Source organism: Anticarsia gemmatalis, chromosome 1 (assembly GCF_050436995.1).
Source record: "Anticarsia gemmatalis isolate Benzon Research Colony breed Stoneville strain chromosome 1, ilAntGemm2 primary, whole genome shotgun sequence".
NCBI lineage: Eukaryota > Metazoa > Arthropoda > Insecta > Lepidoptera > Erebidae > Anticarsia > Anticarsia gemmatalis.
The window spans coordinates 12,516,553-12,534,492 of record NC_134745.1 but is presented as its reverse complement, the minus strand read 5'-3'; the positions used below and the strand labels follow the sequence as shown (position 1 = coordinate 12,534,492).

Below are 17,940 nucleotides of genomic sequence, written 5' to 3'. Positions count from 1 at the left end.
AACAACAACTCATCAGAGTATTTGCAGAACACTTGACATTTTAATATGTAAACAGTAAATGGTCATCGTGACAAGTGACATTACCTAACACTTTCAATTGTCGAGATCGTTGTACGAGTTACTTCATAATCCTTTCACTATTTGTAACTAGGAAGAGTTTGAAGCAGTCATTGACGGGATAACATCTTAAAATGCTTAATGTAGCTAGAGTCTTTGGCAAATGCCACCAATCTGGCAAGAAAATTCAAGTATCGCGGTTCACTATTTACCATATTTGATTCATTTCTATATATTAGGTCAATCAGTTTAACATCTAAAGTTATAAGGTGCATTTCTAATAACCTATATAAAAGCCTTTTAGTAATTCTAGCGTTGCCCACTTCCGCCAGCGGTAGCGTAAACCGCATGATTCCGTCGTATTCGGTTTGAATCGGCCTTAAATCTTGCAGCCCCATATTATTATGTTTTTTTAAACGTTTAAACCTTCATAACTGATTAATAAATTAATTTTACTAAACGACTATTAACTGCTCGAAAATAAATCACCTTATAATACACAATCAACACAACGATTAGTGTAATAGCTAAACATTTTTCTCCCCATTACATTACATTACTCGACAAAGAGCGACACTTTGAAAGGCATGAAATGAGACCAGTCATTTACATATTAAGAGAATGAATCAACACAAACAATAAGGTCGCCGGCACACTGTGTTTAGCTCGTAACAGTTTACGCAAGAGGCGAATTACTTGGCCTTATTAGAACGTGCCGAGATGTTTGTGGTGTAAGTGAGCGTGTAATCGGCCTAACGCCTTTACTTTGCGGGTAGAACTTCGAGGCTTGCTGCACACAGCCTACACACAGATTCGACTTGAATCGGCTCAGTCGTTTGGTAAATCGAATATATGTAGATGAAAGTCCGGGGAAAATATTCATCTACATAATTATGAATGACCTGAATATGTATGTAGCAAGCCTAAGTTTGATTTCTTAGTTCGGCTTTGTATGGATACATGAGCAAAGACCCTTTAAACAATGCTTTCTCATAATAATATGCAGCTATAAGGGCTTGCATCACACTGCTGTCTATTGAGAGCTGAGTAAATCGCAGTGTTAAGCTTTGGTTTATATTTGAAAGGCAGTGATTGTGAATGGTGTATTTAAGCGTAAACTATTCATAAAATTCTATGAAACGCTTTGTTTTATTCATTCTTTTCATTAAGTTTAAATCTTAATAAGGGGATAAAACTGCGTAAAGAATTTTATGTAAAGGTGTGAGAATAACATGAATGAAGTATTATAAAGTTATAGAGCATAGGCATAATTAAATACAGTTTTCGGGTACAATTTAGGTACTTTATCTTCTGCCTTCAATTGCTAATTAGGAGAAACTCATTTCAAACTGGACTGCGAATCAATAACTTAGCCCCAATCGGAGAATTCGGCAAATGAATAAAGTGCTTCATGCAAATAGTGTGAATGTAGAGCAATTATATTCAATTCGTGTGTGGTGACTGGCCGCAGTGGCCACCGCCTCGCATGTAGGAAAACGCTTCGGCGTGCGCATACGCACAGATACAGATCATAAGCGCGCGCCGACCGCCCATTTACGGCGTAGGCGCTAATGTCGTCACCGTTCTGCCCTTAAATGCTTACTGCATGCTTTTCAACAAAGGTTTCTTATGGTAGTCCTGCTCACCAGTCGTTGTAAATTCAGTAGTTTTTATGAATTAAAAAAAAGGTATACTTATTTTTTTGATTTACGTAATAATAAGAACATTAACAATTAGTAGGTACGCGAGTAGGGTTTCGTAGAAAAACGGTAATAACATATAACTTAATAGTGTTCTTGCTAGGGTTAATTACTTCCTTTTACAATCGTAAATAATGTTTTTTAGTTATATTACTAATTATTGCCACAGTTCGTTGCCTTTGTATTTATTCTTAAGCATAAATTTATTATTTTTCAAGGCATTCGGGCAGTAACATAATATTACGATATAAAATCCTAAAGCTTAAGTTTGAATGAGTTAATAAACTTCTCTAAGAGTATTGCGTATTTACTTTATTTCTATAAGTTTATTAATACGGACATTAATCTACTCATATATCTTGTTTGGTCAGTAACATCCATATTTTATAGTAAAGATTAATTTGTAACCAAACCTTATTTGGCAACTTATGAATGAAACAGCCGCCACGTGAAGCCAAAAATAATACACAATCTATTGAACACCTTTTATGTAACTTGCAAAACGTCAATTTTATAAAACCAATATAATAGCTATTGCCCGCGGCTCCACCTGTGGCGTATGTCCTGGTTAGTGCCTAAAGTATCCTATGTCCTTCCGTGAATATTATTTATTATCTTTCCAAATAATTGCGAAACGTGTTTCCTTAGTTTGGCGAACAAGGAAAAACAACAAAATACACATTCACAAATATTATTTTATATGGTATGAAAGTGCGAATAAGACTTCTGAAGAAGCATTCTCGCGAAACACCTACGGATACACAAAACATTGCCAACTACAGACATTCAGTAGGCGAAATAAACCGCACAAAAATATTCAACAAACGGAAATTATTCATCAACACCTGTCTTCGTGTCAGTCATACCTGGCCAAAGTGAGAACGTTCTGAAAGTCAAAGGTATCCTCATATTTCGTGTTCTATTTAACTTGATTAGGTAATGCCTATGTGAACTGGTTTGGGCACGAAGGCTGAGGTCATGTGTTCTTCGTGAGTTATGACTGGGGTCGTTAACATTGCGAACTTCAGTGCGTGACAGTTTAAGACGGTTAATTATCGTATTTTTAGATGTCGGGAAGGACCAGCTGAATATAGAAAGAATGTTTAAACATTTGCATAATTACTAAATACTTGTGTCATTAAAAAACGACATAAATAAGCTCGTTAAATTCCGTATAGAAAATTGATACCTTATTATAAGATGGAAAAATGGTAGGCCATGGAAGGAAATTACCTTAAGTATGGCAGATACTTTAAGTCACTATTCACGAAAACTGTTTTGTTTTTTAAAATAAATATACTTTCATACGCTTGGCTGATAACTTGCATTTGAAGATTTTTGATAGGAGTGTTTCTCGAAAATTTTAAAATGCAGTTACTTTTTCACACACTGTAGAATAGATCGATAGCTACCTAATTTTTTTTTGTTATGATTCTAAAGGCGTATTTCCCTATCCCTTTATCACTAACAAAAGGTTTATTCGTAGTACCGGATATCCGCCGATAACAGCCATAGACAAAGACGGGCGGATATACATCGAATAGTTTTCGTCTAACATGACTATGAAGTTTTTATTTGCATAAATTTGTAGTCAATCATCATGAATTTATGTAAATTGATACAGCATAATGGAGATCGTTAGACACATATTAATTTATTAAAGATAATAACTTATGTTTTAAATTATACAGAGGAAAACACGAAAACAAACTTTTTTTGAAATTCATTTCATTTTTAATTTGTTGGGGAGGTCAGTAGTCGGTTAAGTTCAAATTAGTAGGGTCGCAACCTTTGGCCTATATTGGAAAAAGGGGACAAATTGCGTCCTCCGCAAAACACAAGATGAGGTCTAAAAAATCTAACATTTTAATAAACTAGTTTAAAAACAAGTGTTTGTTTTTACATCATAAGATAAATAAATAAGTTTAAAACAGTTTCACAACCAAGCAAGTAACACTCAAGATTTCCTATTCATTATTATTTCACCCACATCTTTGCAACGAGTATAATAACTTTAATACGAAAACAATTTCGCCAATTACTCACGTCATTTCTAAATAACGGTGCACCTCCGTGTTCTAAAACCTCGGCAAACTGGCAATAAATTATAAAAGTAAACTGGTTTATAGTAGCAATTATTGAATACAGTCACGAGTATAAATATGTTAACACTGTCATACTTTTTTTCTATGAAAATATCAATTTAATTATCGCTAATAGCCGACAATAAAGGCACAGTAATTGTAAAATTACCTTAAAGTTGTAAAACTGTAGTAATTTCACTATTTTCATTGACAAAAGTGTTGTTAAACATGTGACAGTGTATAAATATTTTTGCTTTTGACTGTACAGTTTGAAACTTTGAACGTCATAGATAAGATAACCTAGTTGTAACGTCTCCATCAAGTTCACGAACAAGGTCGTCGCTCTTTCGCTAATCCTCTCAATTAGGGAGCACGGGTAATGATGATTCACTATTAAGTAGATTCTATCAGGGTTGTTCTAGTTTCTGGGATTCAATTAGCGGATTGTCAAGTAGATAAGGCGAAGGTCTGTAAGAGTGATAGAGAGTGGGAGAGTTCTAAAAATAGAGATTGAAATTCTTTTGTTTTCAGATTTTTGTTCAGAACGTTAAGAGAACAATCAAAGACACACATTATGCTTTAAAAATTTTGCCCTACCTAGGTATAATTATTAAGGTAAACTTGACTGTTGGTTATATTGTTGTGCCTTAATATTCGGCAGCGAACAGCGACAACAAAATTATGCCAAAATGACTAACGATTCGAACCTACATAAACAAAGCCTTATTTCTGAGAATGTTTCTGATTTAATGATGTACGGCGATTGTAGACAATTTTATTACAATTTGCAAAACATCAATCATATTACGTCCTCATTTAATAGATCGTTTGGCCTCGCTATAAATAGACCACAACGTCACTCCCCGTGGGCGTCCTTAGGAACGATCAGAAGGATGGGTAGCAACATACATTAAACTATACCGAGTATCCCAACCTCTGCGACTAAGAGCTTTACTATGACACCTTCTCCATAATAACTGCCTTCAACGTTAAATCGATTAGTCAATCTACATTTTGTCTCATTCACAGATAGTTTAAAATTTGATAGGAAGAGACAACATAGATTAGCTGTCACGAGATTATTTGATAAGTCGATATGAGTTCTATTTAAAGCTAAGAATGCGTCGTTTTGGAAAACTGTAAGTAATATGATCCTGGGTGGCAAAAAAAGGAAAGGAATCATCAAAGATAATCGTAAAACTCTAAATATTTGTTCGTTAGCTACCGAGCACCCCGGAACAGTGGGGAAAGCGTGTAGACTGTCATATTTTGTAAACAGATCATAAGAAATGCCATTTGGGATCGTAGTAGAGGATTCAAAGTGGACTCCTTTTGATCTTTGTTTAAAAGTTTTAGGGATTTCCGGAACAATGTTATGCTTCGATCCTTTTTACAGCATATTATTATTACATACAAGGGGCGAGATATTGCATTAATTTTGTATGAGTTTCGGTCTGCCGCTCCGTCCGCATTATTTTCTTGAGAGTAAGCCTAAGTACTTCCCAGGTATAAAACTTACTATCCTACCTAATTTTATAAAATTCCGGCATGTTTACGTACTCAAAACAGAACGTATTTGAGTTAATTTTGTCGTGACTTATGAGATTTCAATCTATTATATCTAGGATCCAAGAATGACACAACAATTTCAAAATTAATTAAATACAATATTAGCAATACAAATCACTACACAATAGATAATGATAAATGACTACCATAAACATGTATTACATAATATAAAATTAATGGTTGAGTCTGCAATGACCACATCAGACAATGCACATTACTTTATTAAGAATTTGTCCTTTATATTGAGAACAAGAGACAAGATTAAATGCTTAATATAAGCAATCATGTTTTACTGAGTGCATAATTAGCGACGTGGCAAGCATGCTGCTTAGTAGTCATTTGTAAGCCACGATACATTACCGATACGACTAAAGAACAGCAATTCTCTACAGTCGAGTATCGAGAGTTCGACATTTAAAATGTACTACCAAAATAGTTCTTGCGGAGCCCGGTAGAGGTGCTAAACAGACTTTCGTGTAAAATTTATATAAGTCGATAGTAGTAGAGAATCAAACTACTTAGCTCTTGATTTCGTATCTACTTCACTATTTAAATGGAAAATGTTCGAATAAAACGCGTTTTCTTATATAAAGACAAGTTACTGATGTTATGAAAATAACAAGTTGTATGGTAATTAACAACTTTTGTTAATTGATTATGTCAGATTAAGACTTGAGATATGTCAGATTAATAAATCATTTCTTATTGCTTTTTAATTGGGCAATTAGCTTATAAGCGACTGGCTTTTTACGTTTTAAAAACCTTTTGACTATAGTTATTGTTAGTTGTCAGTTCTTGTATTTTCTAAGTCTTCTGTAGACTCTTTCTCACACTTATAGGTACCCGAATAGATATATGGTCAGTGCGTTTCATTTATTTTGTGAAAATGTAATCATACCGTTGAACCAATATCGGTATCGTGTCGTGGCATGTAAAATATCGTATCGCAAGGAGGTCGACGTGGGCGGGCGGCAAGGACTGACGCCCGCGCACATCGGGCCGTTTCGTTCAACTTTTATTGTTATTATGACACCGCATGCAAATCATAATCCGTTCTGTCATTGAGTTTTTGTAATGTAACATAATTAGTGCTAACATGTGGGCAGACACCGAGTTACTACCAACAGATAAGGAGAAACTACTTCACACGAGATGTAAGATTGCATTAAACAAATATTTTGATGCGTAGTTACGTCATAATGCGACAGTTTGTAGTAGATGCATGTGCATATTCCACGTATTGTGTTAAGTTGTGATTAGCGATCGGTATCACAGATTTATCGATCTGATATCGTAAGGAATGATTTGCACGCATATGAAATAGCACACCCATGTTGGTTACATAAAAGAGTATACATTATAGGATTCAATTACAATAAGTAATACAGAAGCTGTATTGTCTTAGAACATAGGCAATGTTTTATTATGTTCCGCGTGGGAAGCGATCATCGGATGAACCACGTGTCATTTGAACTAGCTTTACGATCCTGGTCCAAATCCTTGCCGATGATATAATAATATCATCGGCAAGGATTTGGACGGATGTCATATGCTCTCTCTAATAAAATGACCTCCGACAATAATGACACAAATAAGTCATCCAATGACAGACAGTGGCTATTTTAAGTCTACAATCGAAACGATCGATTGAAAAGACTCTTCAATGTTAAAAATATCAGAACGATTTTTTTTGTACTTTTAACCTAATTACACAAATTAATATGTGATCATAAAGAACATAATACACATGTTATCTGGTCACAATATAACACCTTAATGTTCTGTTCTGCCACATAAATCAACGAGAACAAAGTCTATAGGGCCACTATTTTACAACACGTTTGAAGTAATAACAGAAGCTCTACTTTCCCCCTCTATGCCGTCGGCACTTCCTGTCAATTTAAATCCATAAATAAAGCAGTATATTATTTCGAAGGGGCAAATATACCCATGACGTGTGGGAGTACTAACTGACGTAATCTTGTTCTGGATAGTCGTATTCAAACAGTATGCAAAAATGTGACTTTTTCTTATTAGGCCAAATCTAGACTACACCGACGATAATATGCGCCTACACTTAGTTCGCGTATTTGCGCATGTATGTGTAAATAATTTCAACACATGTTCTGTTTAAATAAGCTAGTGTTCGCACGAAACAGGTCGGAACAACGACAAATTGGCCGTGATGCATCAAATAAGCCGTTTGACTCCATTCAGATGTGGGCAAAAACTGCGCTGCGAAATTACTACGTTATATTTATGTGCACAAATGCGAGTAATGGATATTAGTCTACGAGTCTTTACAGTTCGTCGACTTCTGTTCAAGATTCCAATCCGATATCCAAGTGTTTAAGAGGTTAGTCACTGGCGTACCGCAAGGTATTACAATAGTTCCTATTTTATCTACACTATCAACGCGACTAGTAAATAAATAAGCTATCATAAAAAACAATAGGTTAAAGCAAGAAACTCATTTCAACTGCGATTGTAAGACGCGATAAGATGTAAGTATCCATTCGTACTATGAACCCATGACGACAAGTCCTAGATTCAAGTAATAGATTGGCGATAGCAAATCATTTGTGTACTGTACAAGTTTGAAGTGTGCAATTTGATTGGGAACTGAGTAAAGTGGGGTCGAACACGCGATGTGCAAACGTAGGGAGCGGTTTCATTTCATAAATATTCGCCACAATTTACACATAACACATGGGCTTTTCCGAAAGGGTGTGTGAGTCCATTAATTTAACTGATATTCAGTTTACGTTTTACTTATATATCACTTTTCATTAGAAGGTCGAAAACACTGATTGACGAAACGAATTCGATGAACTTTATGATCATATTCGCCGATGAAAAATAAAGATGATTAAGGGTGTCGCCTTTGTTAGACCTCGTGACTACCCGTGATTTGGAAACAAATTCTATTAATGAACGAAAATAAACTTTTAATTTACATTATTGTACGTAACTCCACTGCGTACTTGACCCAATAATTCAAATTAATGAATTAGTTACGTAAAAATACTAGCCCAACTAAAACTATGTCACTGGGTGAGCAATTGATCATACAAATATTTAGTTCAAGATTAGGTTTCATTTATAGAAAAAAGGATGTGTATAAACCATAATTAAATAAGTGGAAATGTATTTTATATCAATGCTATCACCTTGTGTGACACCCACACTAAGTAACAACTAAAGGTCTCTGAGGATGACGAATGCCAAATAGAATGAAATCAATACTTTCGTTCTACGAAAGGGCTGGGAGCAAACAATCGGAAGGGAAATAAACGATCTTTCTTGTTTCTTCAGAAAAATATACGAATATTCGCGCTATTACTCGGGTCTTCTTTGTAACGTATTTGTTTACACAACAAAACTACGTCTAAGTCTTACCAGCAACCACTTCAACCGTACAAATCGGGTTTAGTACGAATACGGCTTCTTTTCCTGCGGATTTACTCCAAGCCGGTATAGATTCGGGCGTTAAGTTTCACAGCTCGGATATATTGGGATATAAGCAAACATTACGTAATTGTTTCATCGCGGAAATTTTCCTAGAGAGATAATTATGCAAGGAATCGTTAAGATACAAAACAGTTTAAGAGGATAAATTAATAAAGTGCGCAATACCATAAAACGTTGATTGTCGTTTGTAGCATTGATTGTCCATATATGCTGCTATAAGTATAGGAGTTCTTTTGTAATTGTGTACTATGTCTACGTAGAACCTGTCATTTCAAAACAAGTACCTATTTATTTACATAGATATGAGTGTTTGTGTAAGTTTAATTATGTAACCTAAGGCCTTCATGCCCTTCATTGTTTACGATAAAACTGTTGTATCAAGGACAGTTAAATATTAGCCACGAACTTTTTCTCAGTTTTCGGTGCCGTCTATTCGCCTTGGCAGACAACGTTTATTTCTCTTAGGACTGTTTACGAACTATTCCCCACTTCGACTTCGCCAAAGTAAGAATCAATATGACATTATTTCCATTAGGGTCGGACGTAACCGAGATTTAGAGGCGGAAGTAAGCCCCCACACAGCCTCTGCAGACCTTGCGTTCCGATCCACCGGAAATTTCATTCAAATTAATACTTCTTAGACGGGCCCGAGTCTCGCTCATGAAAGTCATGAATTTTAAAGATATCTGACTCCAAATATTTGATGAAAAAAAGCTACTTAACATGTAAAAACTAGATTAGATTACCTTTTAAATTACGTTTTGTTTAGGGTCACGTATCGTGTAGTTCTTACAGTAATTCTTTTAACATGCTCGAGCCAGCAGAGCATGTCGTTACTCATTTTTCCACCGGACCAGTAACAAAGTGGCCAGGTAGCGTGACTGCCCACATTTCCCAAGGATTCGTATTACGACCCGAAATATCTTCGGGCGTATCAATATTATCTTATTTTGTAGGCCGTTTATGCGTACCCTTCTCTTTGGTCTTATCGTCTTGGAGCGTAATACTGTCAGCTTGCCAACAGTTCCGCGGGTGATTCATGGGGTAACCCACTGTACTAATACAAAGTGAGTGAAAAGACCATGCTTTTAAATTATATTTGTCAAGTCATAAGTTCTAGGAGGCTAATTGACGTTTTATGTCGTTATGTAAATCTATCTACTTGACAAGCGTCGGAAGATGAATGCTGCCATCGATCGTGCCTCTGTTTTATATAAATCCACTCGTGACCTTAACCTAGGCCCGCCTAGAGCTGACAATGCACTGTCGACGAACGCGACGAGCCGTCAACAACTCGTTCGCGGCAAGATGCAACAATTGCACTACAGCGGCCACAGCCGTTGTTCGCGACATATTTTTAGAGCAACTTGCAACTAGGTCAAAAGTAGACTGCGGCGAGTTTTGCCACAACACAACAAGATACATGCTGAAGATTGCACGACAATTAATATTTTGAAAGACACGAAATAAAATGCCTGAAACTGTAACTTTCGTTAAAACCGGTATCTTTCAGGTCATTGTACGCTCGAAATCAAGTTTCGCTTTGTTATAAAAACTTAAATCACAAACTTCAGGTGTAACACTGAAACAAAATTTATTTTATTTGAAGATCACGGAACAGTCTGGCTGTGATATTCATAGCGGTTAGCAGTGGTATAGCGTTGTGTGATCCACCAATTTAGTTCCACTACATTAAATGTTCGCCACGCTCTATATTTATGAACTGACCTGTCCGTACGCGAGCACCGTCGCATTGTATCCGTCTAGAGCAGCTTCAACGAGTTTCCTGACGCAGGTGTCGTAGACATTCTGTTGGCACGATGATGGTTCGAACGCGAAGTCGAACGTGAAGGCTCGCTCTGAGCCCAGGGCCACGCCACCGTCGCCGGCGGCCCCGCCAGCTCGCGCGCATATCCCGCATCCTTCAAGGACTTCTGCGGGTGTCTGCGGCCGAATTCTGTAACAAAAGGAAACACGTCGTAAACTATCAGAATAAAAAGGTTTTTAAATAACAATTGAATTAAAAATTACACGTTACGTAAACCATAGCAAAATAAACCATCAAAGTAATAAGACAGAAGACGCCTATTAGTGGTAGCCGCTACCCGTTTTGACACCCGATATTGCACATGCACTTTACGCTCGTATGACAAGTGACGTTTATTGACGCACGAAGGCAGTATGCATGTTGAGTTTCATAACGAACTCGCTAACGATGTTTTCATGCACTATTTGAAAGCACTAGTGCATAATGTTCTTGCATATTTATTTGTTAAATACTACAGCACAAAAGGATATGAATATACATGAGATCGGCTGCTGCCTTTATGACAAAACCTTGTCCGGCTGGTGACTAAGTTTTGTCATTAACGTACCTTTAGGTACTCTTAAGCTGTATCATATTTCAAAGCAGTTGTAGAATCATTAGATTTTTTTCTATGGCCAGTAATATTTTTTTGCAATCCTGTAAGTGTACACTGTTAGGAATGTGAACTAGTATTCAGACATCACCTTTACTGGAAGTGGACAAGTAAACGACATCGGACGTCGATCAAACAAGTTGCGACACTTGAACGAACGGGAGTCAAGTTTATCACGCTCTACCAGACATTGTGGCGTCGCGATGTCATACACACTCACCGACCAATCGATCCTACTTTTACCCGTTTAATATTTACTACCAAAACTTTTTAAAATAACATATTAGAGTTATTATTTGATATGGAATGTGTCTATTACAGATCGTTTTGGTGATGTCCTTCAAAAAGGTCAGGTGCATAGTACTTGTAAGCAGCGGTTTTGAGTGACAAGATGTATTAATTGATAATAATGAAACAAAAGAAGTTTCTAGTAATCGAATCAAATGGCGTGCTCTCGTCTCGCGTCTCTTGCCAATGGAAAAAGAGCTAGAATTTGTATACGAAAGTACTCATTTATGTATTTGATGTAGAAAATAGAAAAACCCCTGTACTCACGATGACAGTATATTCTAAATCCGTCTTACAGCTTAATAAATCAATCACGTAACACGGATCATTTCATTTACATCGACACGTGAGTGTATCAGATGTACAGCACAATCGTAAATATCCTGTTGTATTGTTGCAAACATTCATGTTGATTTACATAACACAATACTACTACATCATCTGTGTAAATAAAGTGCCAATAGTTTGTTTGTTCGGTGGATTCCCGTAAAACAAACTTGGTTTATTTGATGAGCTGCCGTGGCCTCGGCTCATCATGCAGTACTTCCCACTGCGCTGACATTGACATGATGGATAAAGCCACTTGTCTACCTACTGACTACTTACGATCATATTAATAGATGAAGTATTTTTAAAATAGTAACACCTAATCAAAACTTAAATCTAGGGTCTCCTACGTCTGCGTTAACGTTTTTTTGGCACCAACAAATAACAATTTTTTCGCACGTGTTGGAAAAATATGCAAAATAACTTTGCATAATACTTATATCTTATAAACAGGTAAATAAATCATCACAAGTAGGTGTGTACTATCAAGGCTGGTCATACGTGCTAAGATATAAAAAACCAGATCTCGCAAAGGTCTAACGGTAGATACCATTCAAGGTTAGTTTGTGCAACATCCAGCTGATCGATGCGAGATAAAACTACGTTGTGCCAACATAAACACCACGACGGAAAATTATCTCGACTCAATGAGAACTAATGTCAAACTGTGAATAAACGAAGCGCTATAGTTTCACCAAAAAAGATCTTCAATAAGATCCAAAGTCACCTAGCATTATGTTATTTATCACAATACCTATTGGATTGGCTAAGAGCAGAGGCAATTGCTGTAACAGCACCACAAAGGACTGACCACGAGTCTGAAAGGAGCAATAAATAAAATAAATGAACGAAATATAATTGAATATTCTAGAATTTAATACATTAAGCCCAACACGATGTCAGCAGTAAGTTTATTTTTCATCGACGCGCCGTCTAGGGAGTAGACAGCGTTCATGAACCCGAGGACACCTTGCAAAGTCATTGTTTTTATGATAAACAACCATGCAAGTTCATTATGTCCCTACAACTGCATGTCGCCATCCCTCCACATGCAATGAAGAACGGAAGCACCAATTACTGGTTCTAAAGGGAACATTACCGACCGCCGACCGCCCGGACGAACGCGAGCCGCATGCGCAATGTACCATCACCATAAAAAAGTATTTAGTGTTTTTATATCCATCGTTAGTACATTATTCACGTTTTTCATTTCTCCCGCCTCTGTCGTTGTTTATGAAGATTAAAATTCAAAATTAGCCACAATTAGCCGATTTGTCATACCGTTTTTTCTTATTCTTGGTAATAGCAGTTTCCTCCTTAGTTATTAGGTCGTGAATGACGAATGCAATTAACTTGAGATACAGAATTTGCTCTTTGTCTTTTTGAATTTACTTCATCGAGTTCATTGTTAAGTGATTTGTCCTCATAACGTTGGAGTACGACTTTATCACTAGCTTACGTGGAATAATATCCAACTACGAAAGGCTTTAGGCTGCGCAGCCAAGTTTTTATTCTAGTTTATGGACTGTCGAGATGTAAGCTATATTTATTTGCTGCGGCTGCACTGACTGCAGTTATTCGCATACCTACATAATATTTGTTTTACCGAAGACACTCGTCACCATATTGTTCGTACATTCTCATCGTTGTTGATTTCTACGCTCGTCATTGGAAAAGAACCTTTCACAAAGTATTCTTACGTCCACCGCAAGTGAATTTCGCCACAGCACCTCAGCTATTTTCTTTGAAGCAATTTCTTGTATCGTCCAATGCATGCACATATTTATATTTAGCCGTAGTGAGGCTATTGTACTGCGTTACACAATGGACGGCACGTGAGCGCCCGTGTGGAAACAGTGCACGCCATGCACCGAGCCTCAAGACTAAGTACATTTTCAACACCAGTTTTTAGCGCTGCATGCAAGCTTTGTTTTTCCGCAGGTTCTATTGCAGATGTAATTCATTTGAAGTATCTAAAGAATCGCAAGTGCTTGTTTTGCTTTACTTGAAGCTAAAATAAAACATCACCTCTAATGGTCGTCCGTTTAAATATTTCTAACTTTTGCTCAAAGGAACTGCATAATTTACGCAATGGAATAGATCTATCTAACGCTACTGCTGAAATCCAACCTCCTCCAGATTGAATGACTGCAATAAATTAACACTAATGTTGATGTCCTCATTGGGTTTGGCGGTTGACGTAAAGTATTTAATTAATGGCTGCGTGGAATACTAGGCCAGCATGACCATGTAATAACTGCGGACCAACGATGCGAAATTTTTATTAGAGATTTTTTACATACTTCTCTGTTATTACGGCTTTTTATCCAACGTAATAATGGATGTATTTAGTAAATAAAACAAAGAAACGACCGACATTCAAGGCTTCAAGCAAATGAACTCGTGGGAAATAATATCTCAATTTACTTCATTTCCCGTTTCACTGAATAACTGTTTATTATGAAAATCAGCTGACTCATACGAAATTACTTGAGCGACAAATTACGATACAAAAAACCAGTGATAAAGGTAACAATACACATAATACCGTGGCTATTATATGTAGTGATATCCGATTTGCTGTTGTGGTTTAATAACACTGAGTAGACAGACATTCCTGTCTCCATTGTGGTGTTGTACAATAGACCTCACATACCCGTATGTAGGAAACGATGCATTCTTAGAACAGAGTGATTGAAGTTCGTGTATGTACTGCCAAAGGAGCCGTGCTTTTGAAGTGGAACTTTTGTGACGTCACACGAACACCGGTCAAAGGAGCACTTGGAGTTTGCTTCGATACTAGCTTAGGTATATCGGCGTCTGGCCTTAAGTGTACAAGAAGCCACTTCAGTGATTCGCAACGTTCATGCATTCGGTTATTAGCCCTTCGCTTAAGTATGCGATTATTATATTAATGTTTTCATAAAGAAAAACGGGAAACTAAGATCTGACCCCAGAGATAAACCCCCTTTTTACATATAAAGTTTTATGTAATTTCCGACCAGTTTTTAATGCATATTAGGACCTGGAACAGACATTTATTATTTCGTAGTTGTTCCTCGCTGTCTCCAACTTTCTCAAGTACACAGCAGGCTTTGTTTGTGGTAAAGCAGACAAGGCAAGTTTGTAGGACTACTGATTAACAATACACTCGGTATTGTTGAGCCGAGGTGTGATTTGCATGACGTCTCATCAACTGGCTGACAGAGAGATGTTCCTTTGCCTTTGTAAAGATGTCCAATTGGACAGGTTTTGTATAAATTGATGGACGTAATATTTCCTTTTAGTGTATGTTTCTTGAGAAAGCAATTTGGTTGCATCAGAGATTTTATTGGTCTTTGGTTCAACACAAGAGATTGCCACTTTTCATCAGTATCTTCATATTTTCAATAATGCCATAAATATGATGTCGTGAGTGTCAAACGCTTCCGTCGCGGTTTCACCCACTTACTTTAAACAGCGATCAATGTCATCATCATTACATAACAAATCATCTAATATAGAGAAAACCTATCAAAACAAGGATATTATTTCCTTTACAACCAGTTTGTCTGCAGTAAAAAACATATCCATATTTTATAAGTTGGCATATTTGTGAAGTGCAAAAGGCAATGTAGAACAGACGTGGGTTGGAGTCCAAATATTTTGCGATTCTCGCCCACTACTCATTGCCACTGGTCGTGGGCCGATAGAAAACTATAACCTTTGAATATATATTAGTCCTTAAAACACTTGACGGGTTGCAACAGACCCTAGTCGAAACTGGTAAGAAACTGATTCTAGATTTAATGAATTGTGTTGTTTGAGTGGTAGAGTTAAATTCATTTTACTTGATTGTTTGTGCATTTAGCAACGATAAAGTGATAGTAGATTGAATGAAAATAATCACAAGATAATAGAGATAGTATAATCAAGTGATAAGATGGCCAAGTTGATACAATATCTATAGTATTGTTGATACACAGACAATAGTCGTGATTTACCGATTCATAGCACCCACAACAGTTAAATATTTCGTAGTTCAACAAAAACGTTAAGTATTTCATTCAGTTTTGTAGTAATAAAAATTCATTCACACCTGACATTAAGGTGTTGCTTTCCGTGTTCGATGACATTAAAGCTCAAGCCATAAACAGGTTGCAACACCGACTACATTCTCATTCGGAACTGCGAGGGTGGTCGAATTCATTTGCAATTAAATGTGCACTAAATGCAATTTTGATCACAGCCTGTACAATGGCTTCATATTCAAAATCAGTACTAACAAATATAGGTCGTACAGCCTTGTAATAAGGACCGGGTCATTTTAACGGTTACTCAAATTACAACACGCACTGAATGCATAATAAAGCGAATCACAGTTACCGGTACCCAACTTGGATGCGTCCGAATTTGTATCCGTTTTTGATATAGTGTCTGTTTTTATAGAACTGCACCGCTCTATTGTCGGGATGAAAATCAATAAACGTCGGTTTTATAGTTTCGACAACACGCCGTACAACAATAGACGGATATAGCATCTGAGGCGGCCACACAAATGACCACATTACCGCGCATTCTCAAATAAACCGTGACTAAAAAAGTAAATATTATGTTTAGATTGTGTTGAGCCTACACAATTATCCGTTTCACTTGCCCGCATAAACTAGGCGTGTGGAGATAAGAGCAATACAAATATACAATTCTTCCGCGTTGGCGCGAGTGTTGCAAGCTAAGTTCAAGAGACCTCCGAGTATCATATTAAATTAAATTGGGAATACGCTGAGGTCGGGCGTCGGTAATTCTATGTAACACACCCAACCACATCCTCAAACGAACGTAGGCAATAAACTGGTTGCAGTAAATCTAAAAGCTGCAACCACAATGTTTGCTGAATAGCAATAGTAAAAACAAACTTGTAGGACTGTATGTACCTACTAAAGAATTCAGTGAGGAAAATGGGGAAAGTTGGGTGGGTACCTATTTATCTGTGCCGGGCCGCCGAAATAAATGAACGGACAGCTGACGGCATTTCGGAAATAGCAAGGGTAAATGAAGATATCTCGATAGGACTCGCGGAATGCAATGCTGGCTACCAATCAGATCGGTCGAAATGTGTATCAAAATAAAATGTTTCTCAACGTGAACAGTGACTTATCGTTGCTCAGAAACGATAATTAAAATTTATTTCAGCCACGTGATAGCGGAAGGAGTTTCTTGACTATAGGCTAGGCGATGTAAGAAGTGAAAGTTTATAAAATAGAGCCTTAAATGGGAATAACATCAAGTTTAAGAAGCTCCGCTCAGGATAAGAGTAACCACTGGTCGAAAGTCTATCTGATGAATAAAATAACAGAAAATTGACAAAGAAAGTAACAAAACTATGCTGATTAAACCAAACTATGCTCATCCAGAGGTTGTGAAACCAGCCGTAAGCCGGTAAATTCTCAACAAAAGCGACGCTTATTGGGCTATTAAGTATGCAAGTATCTCGGTTAGAATGTAATGCGGCCTTAATGTTCTACGATCATTGTAACCGCGGATTGCGCTACAATTCTTATGATTTACCCGTGTATTGAGAGTTTTTATATCGCAACGCTGCCTTACGGGGTCGATGACCGTTCAAATTATATGTTGTAGCTTTAACGAGCCCAAGGCCTATCGCAGACCATAACTATTAAATACACAATAGGCTAGAGCTAGAATAACTTTGTTTATAACAGTTAATAACAGATTGTTAGATATTTATTTTATTGGTCCCTTCTCTACTATCGACCAGTTTACAAGCACGAATAGGATTTATTTAGTTTCACGGCGGGACGCCAGTAGGCCGCAGCGCCATATTTATTTATTCGTACTGCAGTCTAAACCACCTCATCAAAAATACGGAGCAACATTCGTATCAAAACCGCACCACGAACAAACGACCTTTTAATTACCTAAATAAAGTTTTATGCTTGTTTTTTACCTAAAATCTAGATCTAGACTGTTTTAGAGACTGGTTCGTTAATATTTAATTAGCTAATTCCCTGGCGAAAATAAATA

General features: G+C 36.9%; 1 protein-coding gene across 1 annotated transcript in view; it reads right to left on the bottom strand.

The window, feature by feature from the left end:
• Klp31E (kinesin-like protein 31E) overlaps positions 1-17,940 on the bottom strand; it is a 64,989-nt gene that overhangs the window by 34,086 nt on the left and 12,963 nt on the right. The window contains exon 3 of the mRNA XM_076120454.1: positions 10,610-10,838. Within this exon, the coding sequence (XP_075976569.1) occupies positions 10,610-10,838 (229 nt within the window). The remainder of the gene's footprint in view (positions 1-10,609; positions 10,839-17,940) is intronic.